General features: G+C 39.7%; 1 protein-coding gene across 16 annotated transcripts in view; it reads left to right on the forward strand.

The window, feature by feature from the left end:
- The window catches only part of DHX40 (DEAH-box helicase 40), a 141,488-nt gene extending 125,925 nt beyond the window's left edge, over positions 1-15,563 (forward strand). For all 16 annotated transcript variants that reach the window (XM_043499644.1, XM_043499642.1, XM_043499643.1 and 13 more), the window contains 14 exons: positions 1,407-1,637; positions 1,888-1,954; positions 3,256-3,387; positions 5,636-5,735; positions 6,368-6,454; positions 6,972-7,154; positions 7,718-7,798; positions 8,565-8,722; positions 10,893-11,007; positions 11,283-11,391; positions 11,750-11,844; positions 12,451-12,520; positions 13,298-13,526; positions 15,016-15,563. In XM_043499644.1, coding sequence (XP_043355579.1) covers positions 1,407-1,637; positions 1,888-1,954; positions 3,256-3,387; positions 5,636-5,735; positions 6,368-6,454; positions 6,972-7,154; positions 7,718-7,798; positions 8,565-8,722; positions 10,893-11,007; positions 11,283-11,391; positions 11,750-11,844; positions 12,451-12,520; positions 13,298-13,526; positions 15,016-15,155 — 1,797 coding nt within the window. In that variant the 3' untranslated portion in view covers positions 15,156-15,563. The remainder of the gene's footprint in view (positions 1-1,406; positions 1,638-1,887; positions 1,955-3,255; positions 3,388-5,635; positions 5,736-6,367; positions 6,455-6,971; positions 7,155-7,717; positions 7,799-8,564; positions 8,723-10,892; positions 11,008-11,282; positions 11,392-11,749; positions 11,845-12,450; positions 12,521-13,297; positions 13,527-15,015) is intronic.
- Positions 15,564-16,046: the final 483 nt, after the last annotated feature.

The following is a 16,046-nucleotide window of genomic DNA, read 5'->3' on the forward strand; positions in this document are numbered from 1 at the left end:
TTACCATCATTTTACAGAAGTAACTGAAAGCTTTTCACTGAGTCATAGAATAGTAAAGTGATTTTATCTAGAATCTCGTACAGTGAATTGTTGTCAGAGGTTAGACTAGAACCCAGGGGTCCTGACTCCTTTGCCCACTCTTCTAATAATTAAACATGGTGTCCCCCTTATCTGCACCTTCCAGATAGAGAAGGTCCATGTAGCATAGGCTGTTTTTTTTCTTCTTTTTGAGTTTCTTGAGGTTTACAGTTTGTCTATGCGAGGTTGTAGTGCTTCTGTGTTTGCCTGTTTAGTTTGGGTGACCATCTCCACTGTTGTAATCTACTTATTCCTTCCTTTGGCTGTTGGACAATCCCCAAGGCCTTCTGGCTGGGAGTGAGGCTCTCCTCTGAAACCACTGATCTTCTCTGCTTCTGTGTTCTTATGACTTCACTACAGCATGAACTGGCTTCTTATTTACTGAATTTGCAATATCTGACAGTTTAAAGTCCTGTCAACACTCTGCCTGGCACTGTTAGCTGTTCTGTTCAAAAACAGCAGTCAAGCTGTCAGTTTTTCCAGCATTAAAGTTACTAGCAAGGTTCCACTGCACAAAGTGGATGGGAATTTTTTTTAAACAAACATGCCAGATGAAATCATGAGATTGGCTACTACCCAGCATAGTTTGTAGCACACATGGTTTTGACATTTTTCTGTAATCATGTTACAAGCATATTTTCATTGATACAGCTGCGGTTATCAGTGTTGCAAAAAATATAACTGTGTTCTGTCACTGTAAGTCCCAGTGTTCTATTACATTTTGGCATTAAATCAAAGGCATTAAACCAAAGCACATTTACACTTCCCAAGTCTCCTGAGATGGGAGTGTGAGGGGGAAAGGGTTACACTCTTCTGACAGTTAGCCTGTGGACCTGATTTTTTCCCACACCTTTCCCTACTTCAGTTTTCTGCATTTTTTTATTTTTTCCATAATAACTGAGGAAAGAGACCACCTCTGAGTGCAGCACAAACACAAGGAAGTGCCATTTTCCTGTGCGGGAACTACTAACAAAAAGTGTTGGCACTGCTTTAAAAACAGTTGCCTTTTTGCAACTGAGGGGAGAATTAGGAATGAGAAGCAAGGTATTTTAGCTGTGTTGATTCAGCTTGCTGTTACACAACTGTGGGGAAAAAAACTTGGGTTTCTTTAAGCCTACTAAGCATTTTGTTGCTAAGCTTTAGAGAGCAACCAGAATATTTACAAGGAAAAAACCTTTTAAAGCACTTTGTGCCCCCAAAGCACATTGCTTAATTTTGTCCCATTTACCAGTAGCTCTGGGATAAAATCAACCCCTCCCCATGTATTTCAGTGGGCATTTGTACTCCTAAGAGTTGACTTGTGAAGGTAAGGTGACTCTTTCTTTCAGGACATCTTATTTGGCTTGCTGAAGAAACTATTCCAACAAAAGAAGCCTCCCAAGAGAAGGAAAGCCTTGAAGGTGGTGGTGATGTCAGCTACCCTGGAGGTAGACAAGCTCTCAGAGTTCTTTGGAGGCTGCACAGTGGTGGACATTCCAGGAAGGAATTATCCCATCAAGGAGATATTCTGCAGCCTGCTTGGCCCAAAGAATGCAGAAAGCTCTGCCTATGTTATAGAGGTATTTCTTATTTTCCTTTGCCTGTTTGCCATGTTCTCTCTGTTAGCTGTATGATGATGAGCTCTTAAAGAGCATTGGAGCTCATCTCTGCATGAAGAATTAAACACTTCATGCAAGGCTGGTTTCTCAAGCTTCCTAGTTTTTGTGGTGGAAAGTGGGAGGAGGGAGTTGATTTACACTGTCAGTTACAACGAGTGATGAGAAAAGCTCTAATTCCAGCAGATAATCCTGTTAGTGGTGCTTGTTTCAGGCTGTAAAAGTGACCCTGGATATCCACTTGAATGAGTCAGCGGGAGACATCTTGGTTTTTCTGACTGGTGAGAATTCCTTTTTACTTGAAAAACTCTATCCTGTGCCAAATGGTGGCCTTGCCAACACAAAGAATCGTCTTACTGCTGAATGTCCAGATCATCCTAGAACAGTGGGCACTGGGGGCATTAGAGCTGTGTCTAGATGCATCACTGCAACAATGCACTACTGAGCTAGGGCATGGACGGCAAATGTAGAGAAAGTGGCTGTGGCAAACATGTAATGATTTTAAAGATTGTGAGTGGGATTTTCAAAAGGCTTAGGACCCCAAGTCCCATTGAAAGACAATAGAACTTTGTTTCTAAGTCATTTAGGCACTTCCAAAAATCTTACCCTAAAGCTGTTTGGATAGCTTTTCCAACAGTAGTTATTATATACCTCTAACATTGCCTCTAGTTCTGATGTTTCTGTCCTATCCTAATGTGTCAGGAGAAAGATGCCCTCACTACCTCCCTATTCCTTTATAAATCCAGCCAAGAGTCTTTCAGGATTTGGATTGTGTGATGGCAGTAGTCACTAGTGGTTATAGAAATACAGAACAACAAGATCAGAGTCCAGCCCCCTACCAGGGCAGGATATAGTCCCTTGAGAGAGGTGATATTACATAATAAATACTAAGCCAAAAAGTTGAAAATAAACCACATCTAGTTATATATCAGCTCTTCTGCCCTTTGGAAAAGAAAGATTTTATACAGAAAGTTACACAGCTTGCCTTACTAGGAAGCAGGAGTATGAAATCTTGTTTTATGGGATGTGAAAAGAGGAAAGAAAATGACTGGTGTGTCACTTTTCTTCTATGGACCTGTTCTTACATTCCTTGCACACCAGAACCCTTCCCTGATTTCATAGGGGGCTTTAAACAAACAAAATCAAGTTGATCAACTCTTTCCAATGTGGGAGAGAAGATAAACTCCAGATTGTTTTTTCTGTGTTCATGTAGAAGAATGAAGCAATGCATTGTATATTTGTACAGTATAAGTTTTTCCTGCTGTCTTCTGGAAAAGAGAAGCTCCTTAAATAATCCTCCTGGCAAAAACTCAGTTAATTTATAATTCAGGTTGCTGAAATAATTAATAAAACCTGATACAAAATACATATCTAAACCATCACTGTTGCACAGAAACCCTAAGCATAAAACCCAGTTTGAAAAGACTGCAAATGACTAGCTAATTTTCCTTTACCCTCGCAGTTGTACTGACATCTCCATAGTATGTATAAAAAACTAGATTGTATAGAGTTGTTGCAAACTAACAAGGTAAAGTCCTCGCTAAATCGTTTACATTTTAAGTGCTTCTGTATTTTGCTTTAGGACAATCTGAGATAGAAAGAACATGCGACTTACTTTTCCAAAAAGCGGAATCTATTGATTACCGCTATGATGTGCAAGATGGTTCTGTTGAAGGTTTGCTTATCTTACCATTGTATGGGTCAATGCCAACAGGTAAGGCTTACTGAATTAAACATAATGTTATGTTTGGTTCATGCAGATTTTAGCTGCAGTTAATGGTTATATGGGACATCGTGGTCAAATACTTTTATTTTGAATGGAAACAACCCAGACGTTTGCTTACCTGTTTGAGAGATTAATAAAGCAGTATTGTCACAAGCCAATCATAATCTGGCCAAGTCAGTTCTTGCTCGGGAGCCATGAATTAAAATCCATATGCTGCTGGAAGTGGCAGTGTTGGCTTAGAAGGCAGTGCCCTTCTTTCCAAATCAGTCCTGAATGACTATCCTAGCATGGAAAAAGTGAATGCCGTGTTGTTGGAAGTTCAGTCTTTCAATTTGTACCAGACCCCAAAGTTCTGACTACTTGTGGTTATTAAAAATGTCATAGTGGTGTTCACAAGAATTTGCTGGCTCTGATGTCCTGGCCAAACTTCAGCACTGATAATGACATTCTGCCTCTCTGAAATTCCCCTTGCAGCCTCGATAGGAAAAGGTATTATTTTCTGTAACAAAAAAGAATTGTATTGTGTGCTGGTTCATAATGGCAGTTGGCAAAAATCCATTAAATAGTCAGATCCTGTCAATACCTTTTCATAATGACATGTTGTCTTTCCTGTACTGAAAACACACAAAACTTTTCTTGTAAAGCTGTTGCATTGTTCTGCTTCTATCAAGGAAAATTCTTGTGTTGTAACGAGAAGCCTGAGGATTCCCTAGCTATGAGTGGATCATCATACTTGCCCTCAGGATTCCTGTTATAGCTACTGTCCTAACACCTGAGGAATGGATGGAATTATTATTGTTAAAGCTCATTAACTCTGCTCTTTAACTGGCTAATGGGGGTGTTGAGTGCCAGGAAGTCTTTCTGCTTTTCAGTCCAGGGTTTGCTTTTAAAATAAAGTATAGTTTCAAAAGCTTCACATTCCGTTTGTGGATAATGTCTGTTATGGGGAGATGTGATACCCATTTTCAATTAAAATATATTTGATAGCTGTTACAAAAGGGATTTGACATAATTGCTCAGTTGTGTTGCTCCAATTAATCTTAATCAACAGTTACCTTTTTAAAAATAATAATAAAAAAAAAGATAAAAGTATTGCCAATAAGATATGTGGCAATAGGATCATACAGACAAGAGAAGATGCAAAGAATGTGGTTGTACAGCTATATAGAAGGTGTAAATTACTGAACGAAGTCAGTCTGCAGTGTCACTGCCTAATTTTGAAGGGTTCAGAAACGAAGGCTTCATGACCCTTATAAAAACAGGTGTGTTTTCACTTCAGATGACCTTGAATGTGGTATTTAATTGTGTGGGTGCAATGTGTAGAATGCCGAAAGGCAGAATAAATTTACCTGAGAAGAATAGGTCAGCAATTTTAGAGCCTGGAAACCTTGGTAGGGAGTATCTTGGTTGATGACATGTGGGGAGGGTGCAGAACTTGTTCTCTCCCAAAAGGATTTGGTGAGGGTTGAATGAGAGAGGAGTTATTTATTTTTACAACACCAAAGATACCAGGATAGTGCTTGAAAGCCATCATTATTTTATTATTGTGCTAGTGCCTAGGACCCCCCTTGAACTTGGCAGTATATAAACACACAACAAAAAGATGGGCCATGCCCCAAAAAGCTTGCAATCTAAGTATAAACATATGACTTTAGGGGGGATTTTCAAAGGCATGGAGGAAAGTTAGATGCCCAATTCTCATCTGAGCCTTAGGAGATTTTCAAAATAAGACTGAGGGAAATGTGGTGTTACCCAAAAAATCCATCTTATCTTAACCTGCAGTAAGGTATATTAAGGTTTTAACTAATATTGATGGGAAACCTATTCTATTGATCTCCAGTTGCTTTGGTTTCTTAGACCTCAGATTGTTTCGTAACATGCTTTAAATCCTTCTTAAACATTCCGTTTTTTGAGCTGGCATTGTGCTTGGTTCCTTACGTCTGTATTTCTGTTGCACAAGAGCTATTCAAAAGGGCTGCACTTATAAGCACTTAAGCTAGAGACTTTCTTAAGGAACAACAGAGAAGAGGTGATGTTGTTCCTGACACGTATATTAAAGACTATTGTAAAGCAGTTCTTGTTTTGAAATTCATCTCCTGGCTCACTTTTAGTTTCAACCCAAGGACCTCCATTAATTTTCTGTCTTTAGTGGGTAATCTTGTCCTTTTCTAGAGATGGAATTTGACTTTTGTGCATCCAGATGTAAAGGATTACTTGATGGATTCTTTCTCTTTAGATCAGCAGAGAAGAATATTTTTGCCACCTCCTCCAGGCATTAGAAAATGTGTTGTATCCACAAACGTTGCTGCAACTTCTCTGACAGTTGATGGAATCAGGTATCTATTTCCTATCTTTGGTAAAAGCTGTAACCAAGGGACTGACTCAAAGTTGCATTAGAATTGGAAAAACCTCATCCAGTTCTCCCCTTCCTGTTTCTGTTTTCTGATCCTGCTGAGTAATTACATGCCCTGTTGCAGTAAGTGACTCTTCTCTTTATGTAGGCCAGAAATGTTTCTTAATCAGTTTAATAAATTGATGCATCGCTTTTGCTCTGGCACTCTTAAATAGGCTTAAAGAGTTCTTAATATCCTTTTCTTATTTTGAAACCAAACCCAGTACTTTGATTCCACTAAATCATGAAAGATTATCTCTAATAAATTTGTTAGTCTCTAAGGTGCCACAAGTACTCCTGTTCTTTTTGTGGATACAGACTAACACGGCTGCTACTCCAAAACTAAATCAGTGTAATTTCTGTGTATACAGGCCCTACATGAAGAATTTCCTCAAGGTCCATCCCATTGTAGTTCAGTTTCACTCTGCTGGCCAATTACTATCTTCTTCCACATTTACAGACCAACTGTGTTCCATCTGACATGTTACTATTGACGAAAGATAAGGAACCTAAGCCACTGCCTGATCTAGGTTCTTTTTCCTGTATCTTACGATATTTTTACATTTTTTTTTTTAGGTATGTAGTTGATAGTGGATTTGTGAAGCAGTTAAATCATAATCCCAGGGTTGGCTTGGACATACTGGAGGTGGTTCCCATTTCAAAGTAAGTTAGAAGAAAGGTAGTTTACTTTCTGGTTTGAGAAAAGTCCTCAGATTGCCTTTGAAAGTTGCTTTGAATGTACTGTGTGACTGCCAGTTTTCCCAATATAAAGAAGAGCAGAGAGGTCTTGGAGACACTGCAGCACATTTAGCTTTAATTTGCAGCTCTATCAGGTCAATATTTAGAAAACATCAGGGATAGTAAATAGAACAATTTAGTAGAGCATGGTACTTTAATTTTAATCATGAACAGTGAGGAAGAACTCACCATGTATTATCTGTAAGCTGAAAATGATTTACACACCATTTTTCCGGTACTGATCACAACTAATTGAAAGTTCAGAAAGTTTTGCCCAATATCACTTCTTCATGCTGTTACATTTTGTACAGCAGGGTTCCTGTACAATATATTAAATCCTTCATCCAGAGAGATGCAAATTGCTATCATTGATCATAATTATAGGGTGCTTTGCTACTTTGATAACATGCACAGCATTATTTTTCTTTGCTTAATTTTGGAGGAGTGAAGCAATGCAACGAGCTGGCCGAGCTGGCAGGACATCATCTGGAAAATGCTACAGGGTGTACAGCAAAGAATTCTGGGATCAGTGTATGCCTGATCACATGATCCCAGAGATTAAGAGGACTAGTCTTACATCTGTGATCTTGACCTTGAAGTGCCTTGCTGTACATGATGTCATAAGGTAACCCATGGTTGCGGCAATTGTAATGTCCCTCCTGAGTCTTGGCAATGCGTGTTAGAGGGGGTTGGCACACTGTCGTGTTGGTACCAAGAACACGGTTGGGCAAATTAGGGACAATTCCACAACATCAACTCTTCTGTCGTTCTCCTAAAAATCTCCAGTGTTAGGCTGTGTCTTAGGCTTTAGATCTCTTTGGGGATCGGTCAAAACTAGCTCCTGAAATAAGTCATCTTTGATAGTGTTTTAAAGGAACATTGTTGAGGTTTGTATGCCTAAAACTTGACCCCGGTGGAATAATTAACTTGAGGGTCCCATGTGCAGGGTGTGTGTGCAAATATAGATATATTTGTGTGTGCAGACAGAGCTCTTTTGGGATATGGAAGCTATTTCCTTCATTAAAGAGAAATGTGCAACTATTATATATACACGTGCACACACACTTTCTCCTTGGTTGTTGACCAGTATTGAAGGATTCGAGGAGTATTGTAATATAAAACACTTACAGCTTTAACCAACTACCTTGAGCCCAAGCAGTGGAATTTATCCAGCCTTTCTGTTTGTAGGTTCCCCTATTTGGACCGCCCTGAAGAGAGGCATATTTTAGAGGCTCTTAAGCAACTTTACCAGTGTGATGCTATTGACAGGTAAAAAGGGCAAAAACAAACTTTTTACCTTTTCAATCTTAGTACTTACAAAAAGTTTTTTGTGACTTAATTTTGTACTGTTGTTAATGAGTTGCAACATGAAGTAGATTACTTTCCTCAGCAGTAGAGCACATATATTAGTTTGCTCATGAACTTAAATATTTTTCAGTCTGAAAAGAATGCTCTGATCCAAGAGGAAGGATGGGCCACTGGTTGGGGCACTAATTTGGGACTCAGGAGACCTGGATTCAGTTCCTTGCTCTGTTCCAGATTTTCCTGTGTGACGTTGGGCAAGTCACTTAGTCTTTCTGTGCTTTATTTCCCCATCTGTAAAATGGGGAAAATAGCACCTCGCAGGGCTGTTGTGAGGCTAAATATGCTAAAGTGTGTGAGATACCCTGACATAACAGAAATGAGGCCTATATGATACTTAACAGAGTAGCACACACACATCTTATCCTAAGCTTCTAAGAATTCTTTACAATAAAGAATTCTTTACACTAATCCTGCACTCAAAACCCCCACTGACAGTGCAGATGGGGCAGGACATGGGCAAGCTGCGGGAGAGTTTAGGCTAGAGGATCATCTGCTGTCTGGATTTACTAGGCCTCTGTCTCTCCTGGGCCTCTGGGGAGTGTGTTTATATAAGAGCCAATGAAGGAGGCTCTGTTGGAGATGTCTTGGCTACTTGGGTCTTGTACCTATGTTCTGGCCTTACAGATTGAGTCTGTTCAATCTGATGTTTGAATCTTTTCCTCCCAATAAGGAGAGGCCACGTGACAAGAATGGGAGAGTTTTTGGTGCAATTTCCTCTCCCTCCAAACCTGACCTGTGCTGTCATAAAGGCAGCTTCTCTTGACTGTGAAGATCTGTTGCTTCCCATAGCTGCGATGTTGTCTGTGGAAAATGTCTTCATACGGCCTGGTAAGAAACCCCATTCTCCAGAAGCAGGTCCTCTTAGGTTATGAATTGTATCCTGAGCAGAATGTGTACTGGTAGGTGGTTGGTCAACACGCGGTGCTCAGTCTGGAGAACTTTGTCCTTGATGTCCTTTTGCATTTTGTCTTTCATTTCTTCACTAGTTTTCCATTCCTAATGTCATTAGTTATGTGAAGCCACAGCTCATTACATACACACTCTTCAGTCATCAGTAGGAATCATCTGGGAATCTCCAGCAAAAGAAACACAAGCTCCTATCACTTGAGCTAAAAGAATGACTCCATGAGCTATCAGTAAGGAGCAAGCTTGTATTCTCAACTAGCCCAGTCACTAGAGGGAGACATGGCTGCATACCCTAAGCCAGTGTATTTCATAAACACTGTCTATAGCAGCATGGGGAGTGTCACTGTTGAAAGATGCCGTTGCAATTGGCAGGCTCAGATCTAGTATCGTAACAAAAAATAACACCTCATCAGATGCTACCTTGATCCACTTTTGGTCAATCTGCAGTGAGCCAAGAGCTGACTAGATTAAAAGAAGGAACTCACCCTAGAAGTGATCCCTCTGTGGCAGAACTATTAGTCAGTGTGGGGGGAGCATGAATTGCTGCTGCTGGTTTTATGCCAATTCTGTGACTAACCAGAAGATTTAATTTTGCTGGGCTTTCAGATCAGAACCTTTCACTAGCACTGAGCTCACTTTTTAAAAAGTGTGTGTAGCAAAGTCTTGGGGAGAACTTTGTCCTTTCTGCTCATGTTCATTGTCAGTGTCTGGTTATCTCTGTAATGTATTAACTCGTTTTTGCTGATACTCCGGCAAAGTCAGTTCAGACATTCAGCACCTTGAAAGTGAGCTATCAGAGGATTTTTGCTGTTGGATGATACTCTGCAGTTCCTTGCACTCCCATAGACTTGATTTTTGCTTTCCCATTCTCCCTCTGGCTCCTTTTGCAGCTTGTTCACATTTCCTTTTCAGCCAGCTAACAAAATAGTGCAGGGACTCCAGTCGCTGTTAAACAGTGTACCTGTCAATCTGGAAACAAGGGATCATGGCATTGGCTCACATCCTGCAAATACTTACTCATGTGCTTAAAGCTAAGTGCATGAGTACTCTTGTTGACTTCAGTGGAGCCACATGTGTTTGAAATTCTCCCACTGGTTTTTGAATGTTATAATTCTTGACATCTGATTTGTGTCCTTTTATTCTTTAACACAGAGACTGTCCAGTTTGACCAATGTATGTAAAAGAATAAATGGACACAAACCAGTTGGAGAACACTTCAATCTCTCTGGTCACTTGATTACAGACCTAAAAGTGGCAATACTTCAACAAAAAAACCTTCAAAAACAGACTCCAACAAGAGACTGCTGAATTGGAATTAATTTGCAATCTGGATACAATTAATTTAGGCTTGAATAGAGACTGGGAGTGGATGGGTCATTACAGAAAGTAAAACTATTTCCCCATGTTTATCCTTCCCCCCCCCCCCCTTTCCTTCCCCCTGTTCCTCAGACGTTCTTATCAACTGCTGGAAATGGCCCACCTTGATTATCACTACAAGAGGTTCCTCCCCCCCCTCCCCGCTCTCCTGCTGGTAATAGCTCACCTTAAGTGATCACTCTCTTGTTATAGTGTGTATGGTAACACCCATTGTTTCATGGTTTTCTATGTATATAAATCTCCCCACTGTATTTTCCACTGAACGCATCTGATGAAGTGAGCTGTAGCTCACGAAAGCTTGTGCTCAAATAAATTCGTTAGTCTTTAAGGTGCCACAAGTACTCCTTTTCTCTCTTTAAACTCTGTTGCTTCTGTATATTTTCATGTCGTCATTCTACGTGACCACTCAGAATTGATCATGAGAGAGAACAATACTCACTCACTTTTCCCAAGGAAAGAGTTTAGCACTTGCATCAAAGCTACATCTCTAGTGCTGGCTGACCGTTTTAATCACAGCCTTATTAGCAGCTTCATGTTCTCAGAAGTGGGAGAAACAAAACTGAGGCCTGGGGTGGGAGGGAAAGAAATGAGTCTTAAAATCTAAATAAAGAGCCAAGACTTTCAGCTGCACCTTAGAGAGATTATAGAAAACTAAGGTAGGAGTGACAAATGAAAATTGAATTTGTTCAAGTGAAATAACTTAGTATTTCCTCAGGTGACCTTCTGAAACAAAAGGAAGCAGAACTCCGCCACCAGGAGCTGTCATTAGAGGCAGGAGGATGCAATGATTTTGCAACCCTTTTAAACATCTTTGAACAGTGCAAATCAAGGTACTTATTAATAGGTATTTATTCAATACACAGAAGATATCAACTGAGAGTTCTATTGTACATTTCTTGTCTAAAGCCCATCTATATGTACATGTGCTCATACCCAGATGCGGATTTTTGCATACTGTAATATATGTACAGTACAAGGAATCTGCTGTCTGAATTTACAAAATATCTGAATGTTTGTTTTCTTTGTACAACCATAATAAAAAATAGCAACTTTCTGCTTTCCACTTATGAAAGGCCTTGTTATAACACCAGTATCTTATTCCTAGCAAGTCTCCTGCAGCTTGGTGCCAGAAACACTGGGTCCACTTCAGAGCTTTAAAATCTGCTTTTAGTGTGGAAGCACAACTTCAGGAAATAACCAGTAAGCTTAAACAGGTGAACAAACTTCCTTCTACTGTGCAAAGACAAATACCATTAATTTACAAGTGCCTATGTTAGATGTGTATTGCAGTATGGAGTCTTCACTAGATGGCCACCATCTTTGTCCAAATCTAAACTAATTTTCTTAGGTTTTTTTTTTTTTTTTTTTTTTTTTTTTTTTTTTACAAGTACACACCTCATTGTACCCTATCCCTAAATTTGTGGTATAATGGTAGGAACGGACAAAAGGAAGGTCACATAAAAAGCTGACTATGAAGTGTGAAACACAAGGTTTAAGCTGCTGAGTGGGAAAAGTGTGACTAATTTTCCTTTAAGAAAGACACTAATCCATTTTGTGCTGCTCTTTATACAGCTGTCTGACTTCCCAAGAGAGCGTTTTGATGGCTCCAAAATGAGATACTCCGAAGATGTCTGTGCACGGGGGTACTTCACCAATGTAGCCAGAAGGTAAGGAGTGGAGTTTTGGGAATTGCATGGAAAAGATTTGACACATTCGTTAGTATGTGATTATAAATCAAAACAAATAGTCGCAAGACTGTACCACAGTTTATTAAAAGGAACAAGTGAAGTTGACACAACTGGAGAGGAGCTGTCGGAGTGCAGGACTGGGAGCCAGGAGTCTTAATTTCCACGGCCAGCTCTGCCACTGACTCATCGTAATTTTGGACAAATTATTTAACTTCTTGGTATCTCAGTCTCCATATCTGTGAAATGTTAAGGGATAATACTTAATTACCCACCTTGCAGGGGGCTTTGGGAAGCCTAGCTAATATTTGTAAAGGGCTTTGTGGATGTCAGAATGATCATCTGTCAGCAAGATGGAAATCTAAAACCATATTTGTCACAGCATCAAGTTTGGACTGAAAAGAGAGTTAATATGATGTATAAAGAGATGTTTTATTCCGTATCTAGTTTTTACACTTATTTCTGGAAAGTTTTTTTTTCTATGCTCAGCATTTTCTCCTATCCTGCTGCTGCTCTTTTTAGATTGTATTGCTGTCTAAGCACAGCTAAACATGTCACTGGATATAAAAATATTCCCCATGCTTTTAGGTCCGCAGGCAGGACATTCTGCACGATGGACGGACATGGTAGCATAGTCCATCTTCATCCTTCATCAGCAGTAAGTTACTTACTTCTGCTAATAGTTGTCTGCGTGTTTTTTTCAGGTAAATGGAAAAATAAAGCAGGCTATGCAAGTTGTTTCCCTGATCTTTGGCTTGCTTGTTCCTGGTGTAAGCTTGAAGCTAGCTTTTGGCCATATGGAATATTGTACTCTGCCTCCATATTGTAAGACACTAGCCTATACCACATCTTTCCTTAGGGAGTCGCACAGAATAAGAATCCATACACATCTTTGGTTTGTGAAGGGAATGTAATCTAGTGGCTATAACCCAGAACTGGAAAAGTTAGTAGATCTGAATTCTGGCTCTGACTCTCACTTCTCTGCAATTTTGGGCAAATCACTAACTTCTATACCCCAGTCTTCCCGTCTGCAACAAGGAGATAATTATTAACTTATCTCACAGGCTTTTTAAGAGGATTAATCCATTCATGTGTCTGAAGTACTTGGAGATACTCCCCTGGAAGATGCTCTAGAAATGAAAACCATTATTGATAAATGTAACTGAAGGCAACTCTAGGTTCTGAATTAGTCTGGTTAAAAATTGGATGTTTCAGCTTTCCAAAGTTAAAGCCATAGGAAGGCATGAAGGATTAAATATAACTTCTCAAAAGGGAATGTGGAGGAGAGCAAGACAAAAGGGTTTAGCTGTTAACCAGTTTGTGACAAAAATCTGAATTGGGACCAATGTTTTTTCTGCTGTCAATCTGCAGAGCACATTTATTGAAAGAAAATCAAGATAGTAATCTGAAAAAATGTGAATAACTTTACCTTTAGCTCCATGACCAGGAACTTCAACCTGAATGGATCATCTTCCATGATGTCCTGGTCACATCTAAAATTTATGTGAGGATGGTGTGTCCTATTCGCTATGAGTGGGTCAAAGACTTGTTGCCCAAGTTGCATGAAATTGATGTGTATGAACTGAGCAGTGTGGCACGGGAAGAGGTGACCGAGGAGGAAATAACCAAGTGGAAAAACAAGGAAGACCTCAAACGACAGTATGGTGAGCAAACTGGACTCAGCTTTCCATAAACCTGAATCAGAAATTGACTACTGCCTCTTTTAGCCATATTAGGGGGCTGTGACTGAGAGAGATGGCATAATGCATACTGAGTATTGCAGCATCTAGGCTAGTGACTTCATAGTGTTAACCTGGCCACACCTCTTTTGATCTTTGTCTTCTGTCAGTAATGTTAGCTGTGCACACTCCTTTAACTGGAAGAACAGCATTTTGAACATGAACACCTATTTTCACAAGTTACTTCAGGTTTGGAAAGGGTATTTCCCCTACTGTAGAGAGTATAATTATTTGCTAAGCTGATATTGTCAGAGAAAAATTCCAATAGCTATAATATTACAGATGGGAAAGAAAAAGGGGTAGGGTGAGAGCATCACAAATTCATTGTCAGCAAAATAACGTCCACAAAGTTTAACACCTGATTTAAAAATAATGGTCTGTTTTAATTAAACTGGTGCATATTAACTGATTCAGCAGCTTGACGTTCTCTGAATTCTTTTGTCAGCTGGTTCAGTAGAGAAACCAAGTTCTCAAAGGGCCCTTTCACCCCGAGCTGCCCTTTCCAGACACGGATTTGAGAGACACTGGCAGGGCCCTGTGAGGGAATCGTGAATTGTCACAGCCTTTGCTGTACCTGACCTGTGGATAAATAGGGAACTTCAGCTTTCAAGATAGCATGTTTTACCATCAGTACTTCCCTTAATTAAAAGATTTCAGAGTAGCAGCCGTGTTAATCTGTATTCGCAAAAAGAAAAGGAGTACTTGTGGCACCTTAGAGACTCTAAGGTGCCACAAGTACTCCTTTTCTTTTTTTAATTAAAAGAGTAATCATTTAAAAAAAATATAAATCAAAATGGTTTTAATGTTATGACAAATAATTCATGTTTCTCCAGTACAATCAGGCAGGTGAATTCATCCACTGCCATGATCTGAGACACTCAGTGGGAGCAGGAGGGAGTTTTCATTTCTAATAGAGAAGTCCTGGAAGAGGGATCTACCTCCATTTTTATTTTCTTCTCCTTTCAAGAAAATTCAGAAAGACATTTCTCCCAAGCCTTTTGTATTTTTTTCAAAATAGATGAGGTAGCATAGAAAAGTAACAAATGCATAGAACTTGAGGCCCAAAGGCTCAGTTACAGTAAAACCAAGATGGTCCAGATATATACTTGGGGTGATCGCACGTGCAAATATTGACAAGAAGGTTGAGGGTATGATCTTTCTATAACTTAAGTGTAGCTGGATATACAGTATATTTGTCTTTGAGACTTTAGTTTTTTCATAGAAAGGACGTCCTAGTTACTTTGCTGTGGGTCTCTTCTGGAGGTCGTTGGATCATCCATTGGCATGACTGAGAGCAGCACATGAAAAATTTGAGCTTCTGTTGGTTTTAGTTGATCAGCTAACCCTGAGTGTGAAGTCAGGGGGTGGCAGTGGCATTTATGACACACAATTGTACTGTTTTGTTTTTCTGTAGAAAAAATAAAAGATGACTCTGCAAAGAAGACGGAGAAAAGGAACGATGATAAATCAATACGGGATGCCCGAGTGCGTTACCTCCAGAGAAAGCAGCAAAGGGCACGGGGTATAAATGCCATGCTGAAGGAGATAGGCTAGTACAGCAATGAGTACTCTTGCAAAGGCACTCAGTGCAATTGCTTGTTGATAAGCTTGCAGCATAAACACACACACACACAAAAAAAAAGGTGAGAACTGAAGGAAGCTGCCAGTTCACATGGAGTCTGTCTGTCTCTGCTTGGGGGCACAAACCTGATACTCCTTGCTGTTTTTGTGACAGACAGTGAGGAAAGGTTAATGAGCTGAACTTTCATTGCCATTTGTCCTAGGCAGTAACTTATTCACCGCAAATGTGGCTGAAGAAGCAGTATTTACAGCCTGTTCTGTGTCACTCAGTCGGAATTGGAGTTGGCCTCTAAAAATGGGCATTGTGTCAATGCAATTTTTAGTCACATTTTCTTGAAAACCTTGTGAAATGGAGTATAACTGTCCAGTGTTACATTTTTATGTATATTTATTTATTTATTTTATTTCCTTCTGTAAATTGTTGGCTTACAGGACCTGTGTGGTGTGATTGTTTCACTAAATTATGTAAAATAACCATTTTTAAGTTGTATAGTACTTCATGTGCTCTTTTAATGAGGGAATAATAAGAATCCAAATTAGAAAGGCTTATGTCATTTACCTATGTTCTGCCTCATGCAGGATCATTACTTGCTCTGTATTTAGCTGTACCATACACAGTGATTGCTTTGGCATTAAAATGTCTCATTTGGATTAAATTTTTTTGGTAAATGGATGTTTGCGTTCTTGCCATCAAGGCATGGCCTGTTTGTCATAGGGAAGTTGCCCCGCATTGCTATCATCTAGTTGGCAAAGAAGCAGCAGTCTGTCTATTTCTCCTCTCCAAATGGTTACATCCCTCAGTCCACCAACAGGCCACCGCCTCCTCAGAGCTGTCTGATTTAATGTTAGAATGTTTTTTAAATG

This window comes from Dermochelys coriacea, chromosome 17 (assembly GCF_009764565.3).
Source record: "Dermochelys coriacea isolate rDerCor1 chromosome 17, rDerCor1.pri.v4, whole genome shotgun sequence".
NCBI classification, from domain to species: Eukaryota; Metazoa; Chordata; order Testudines; family Dermochelyidae; genus Dermochelys; species Dermochelys coriacea.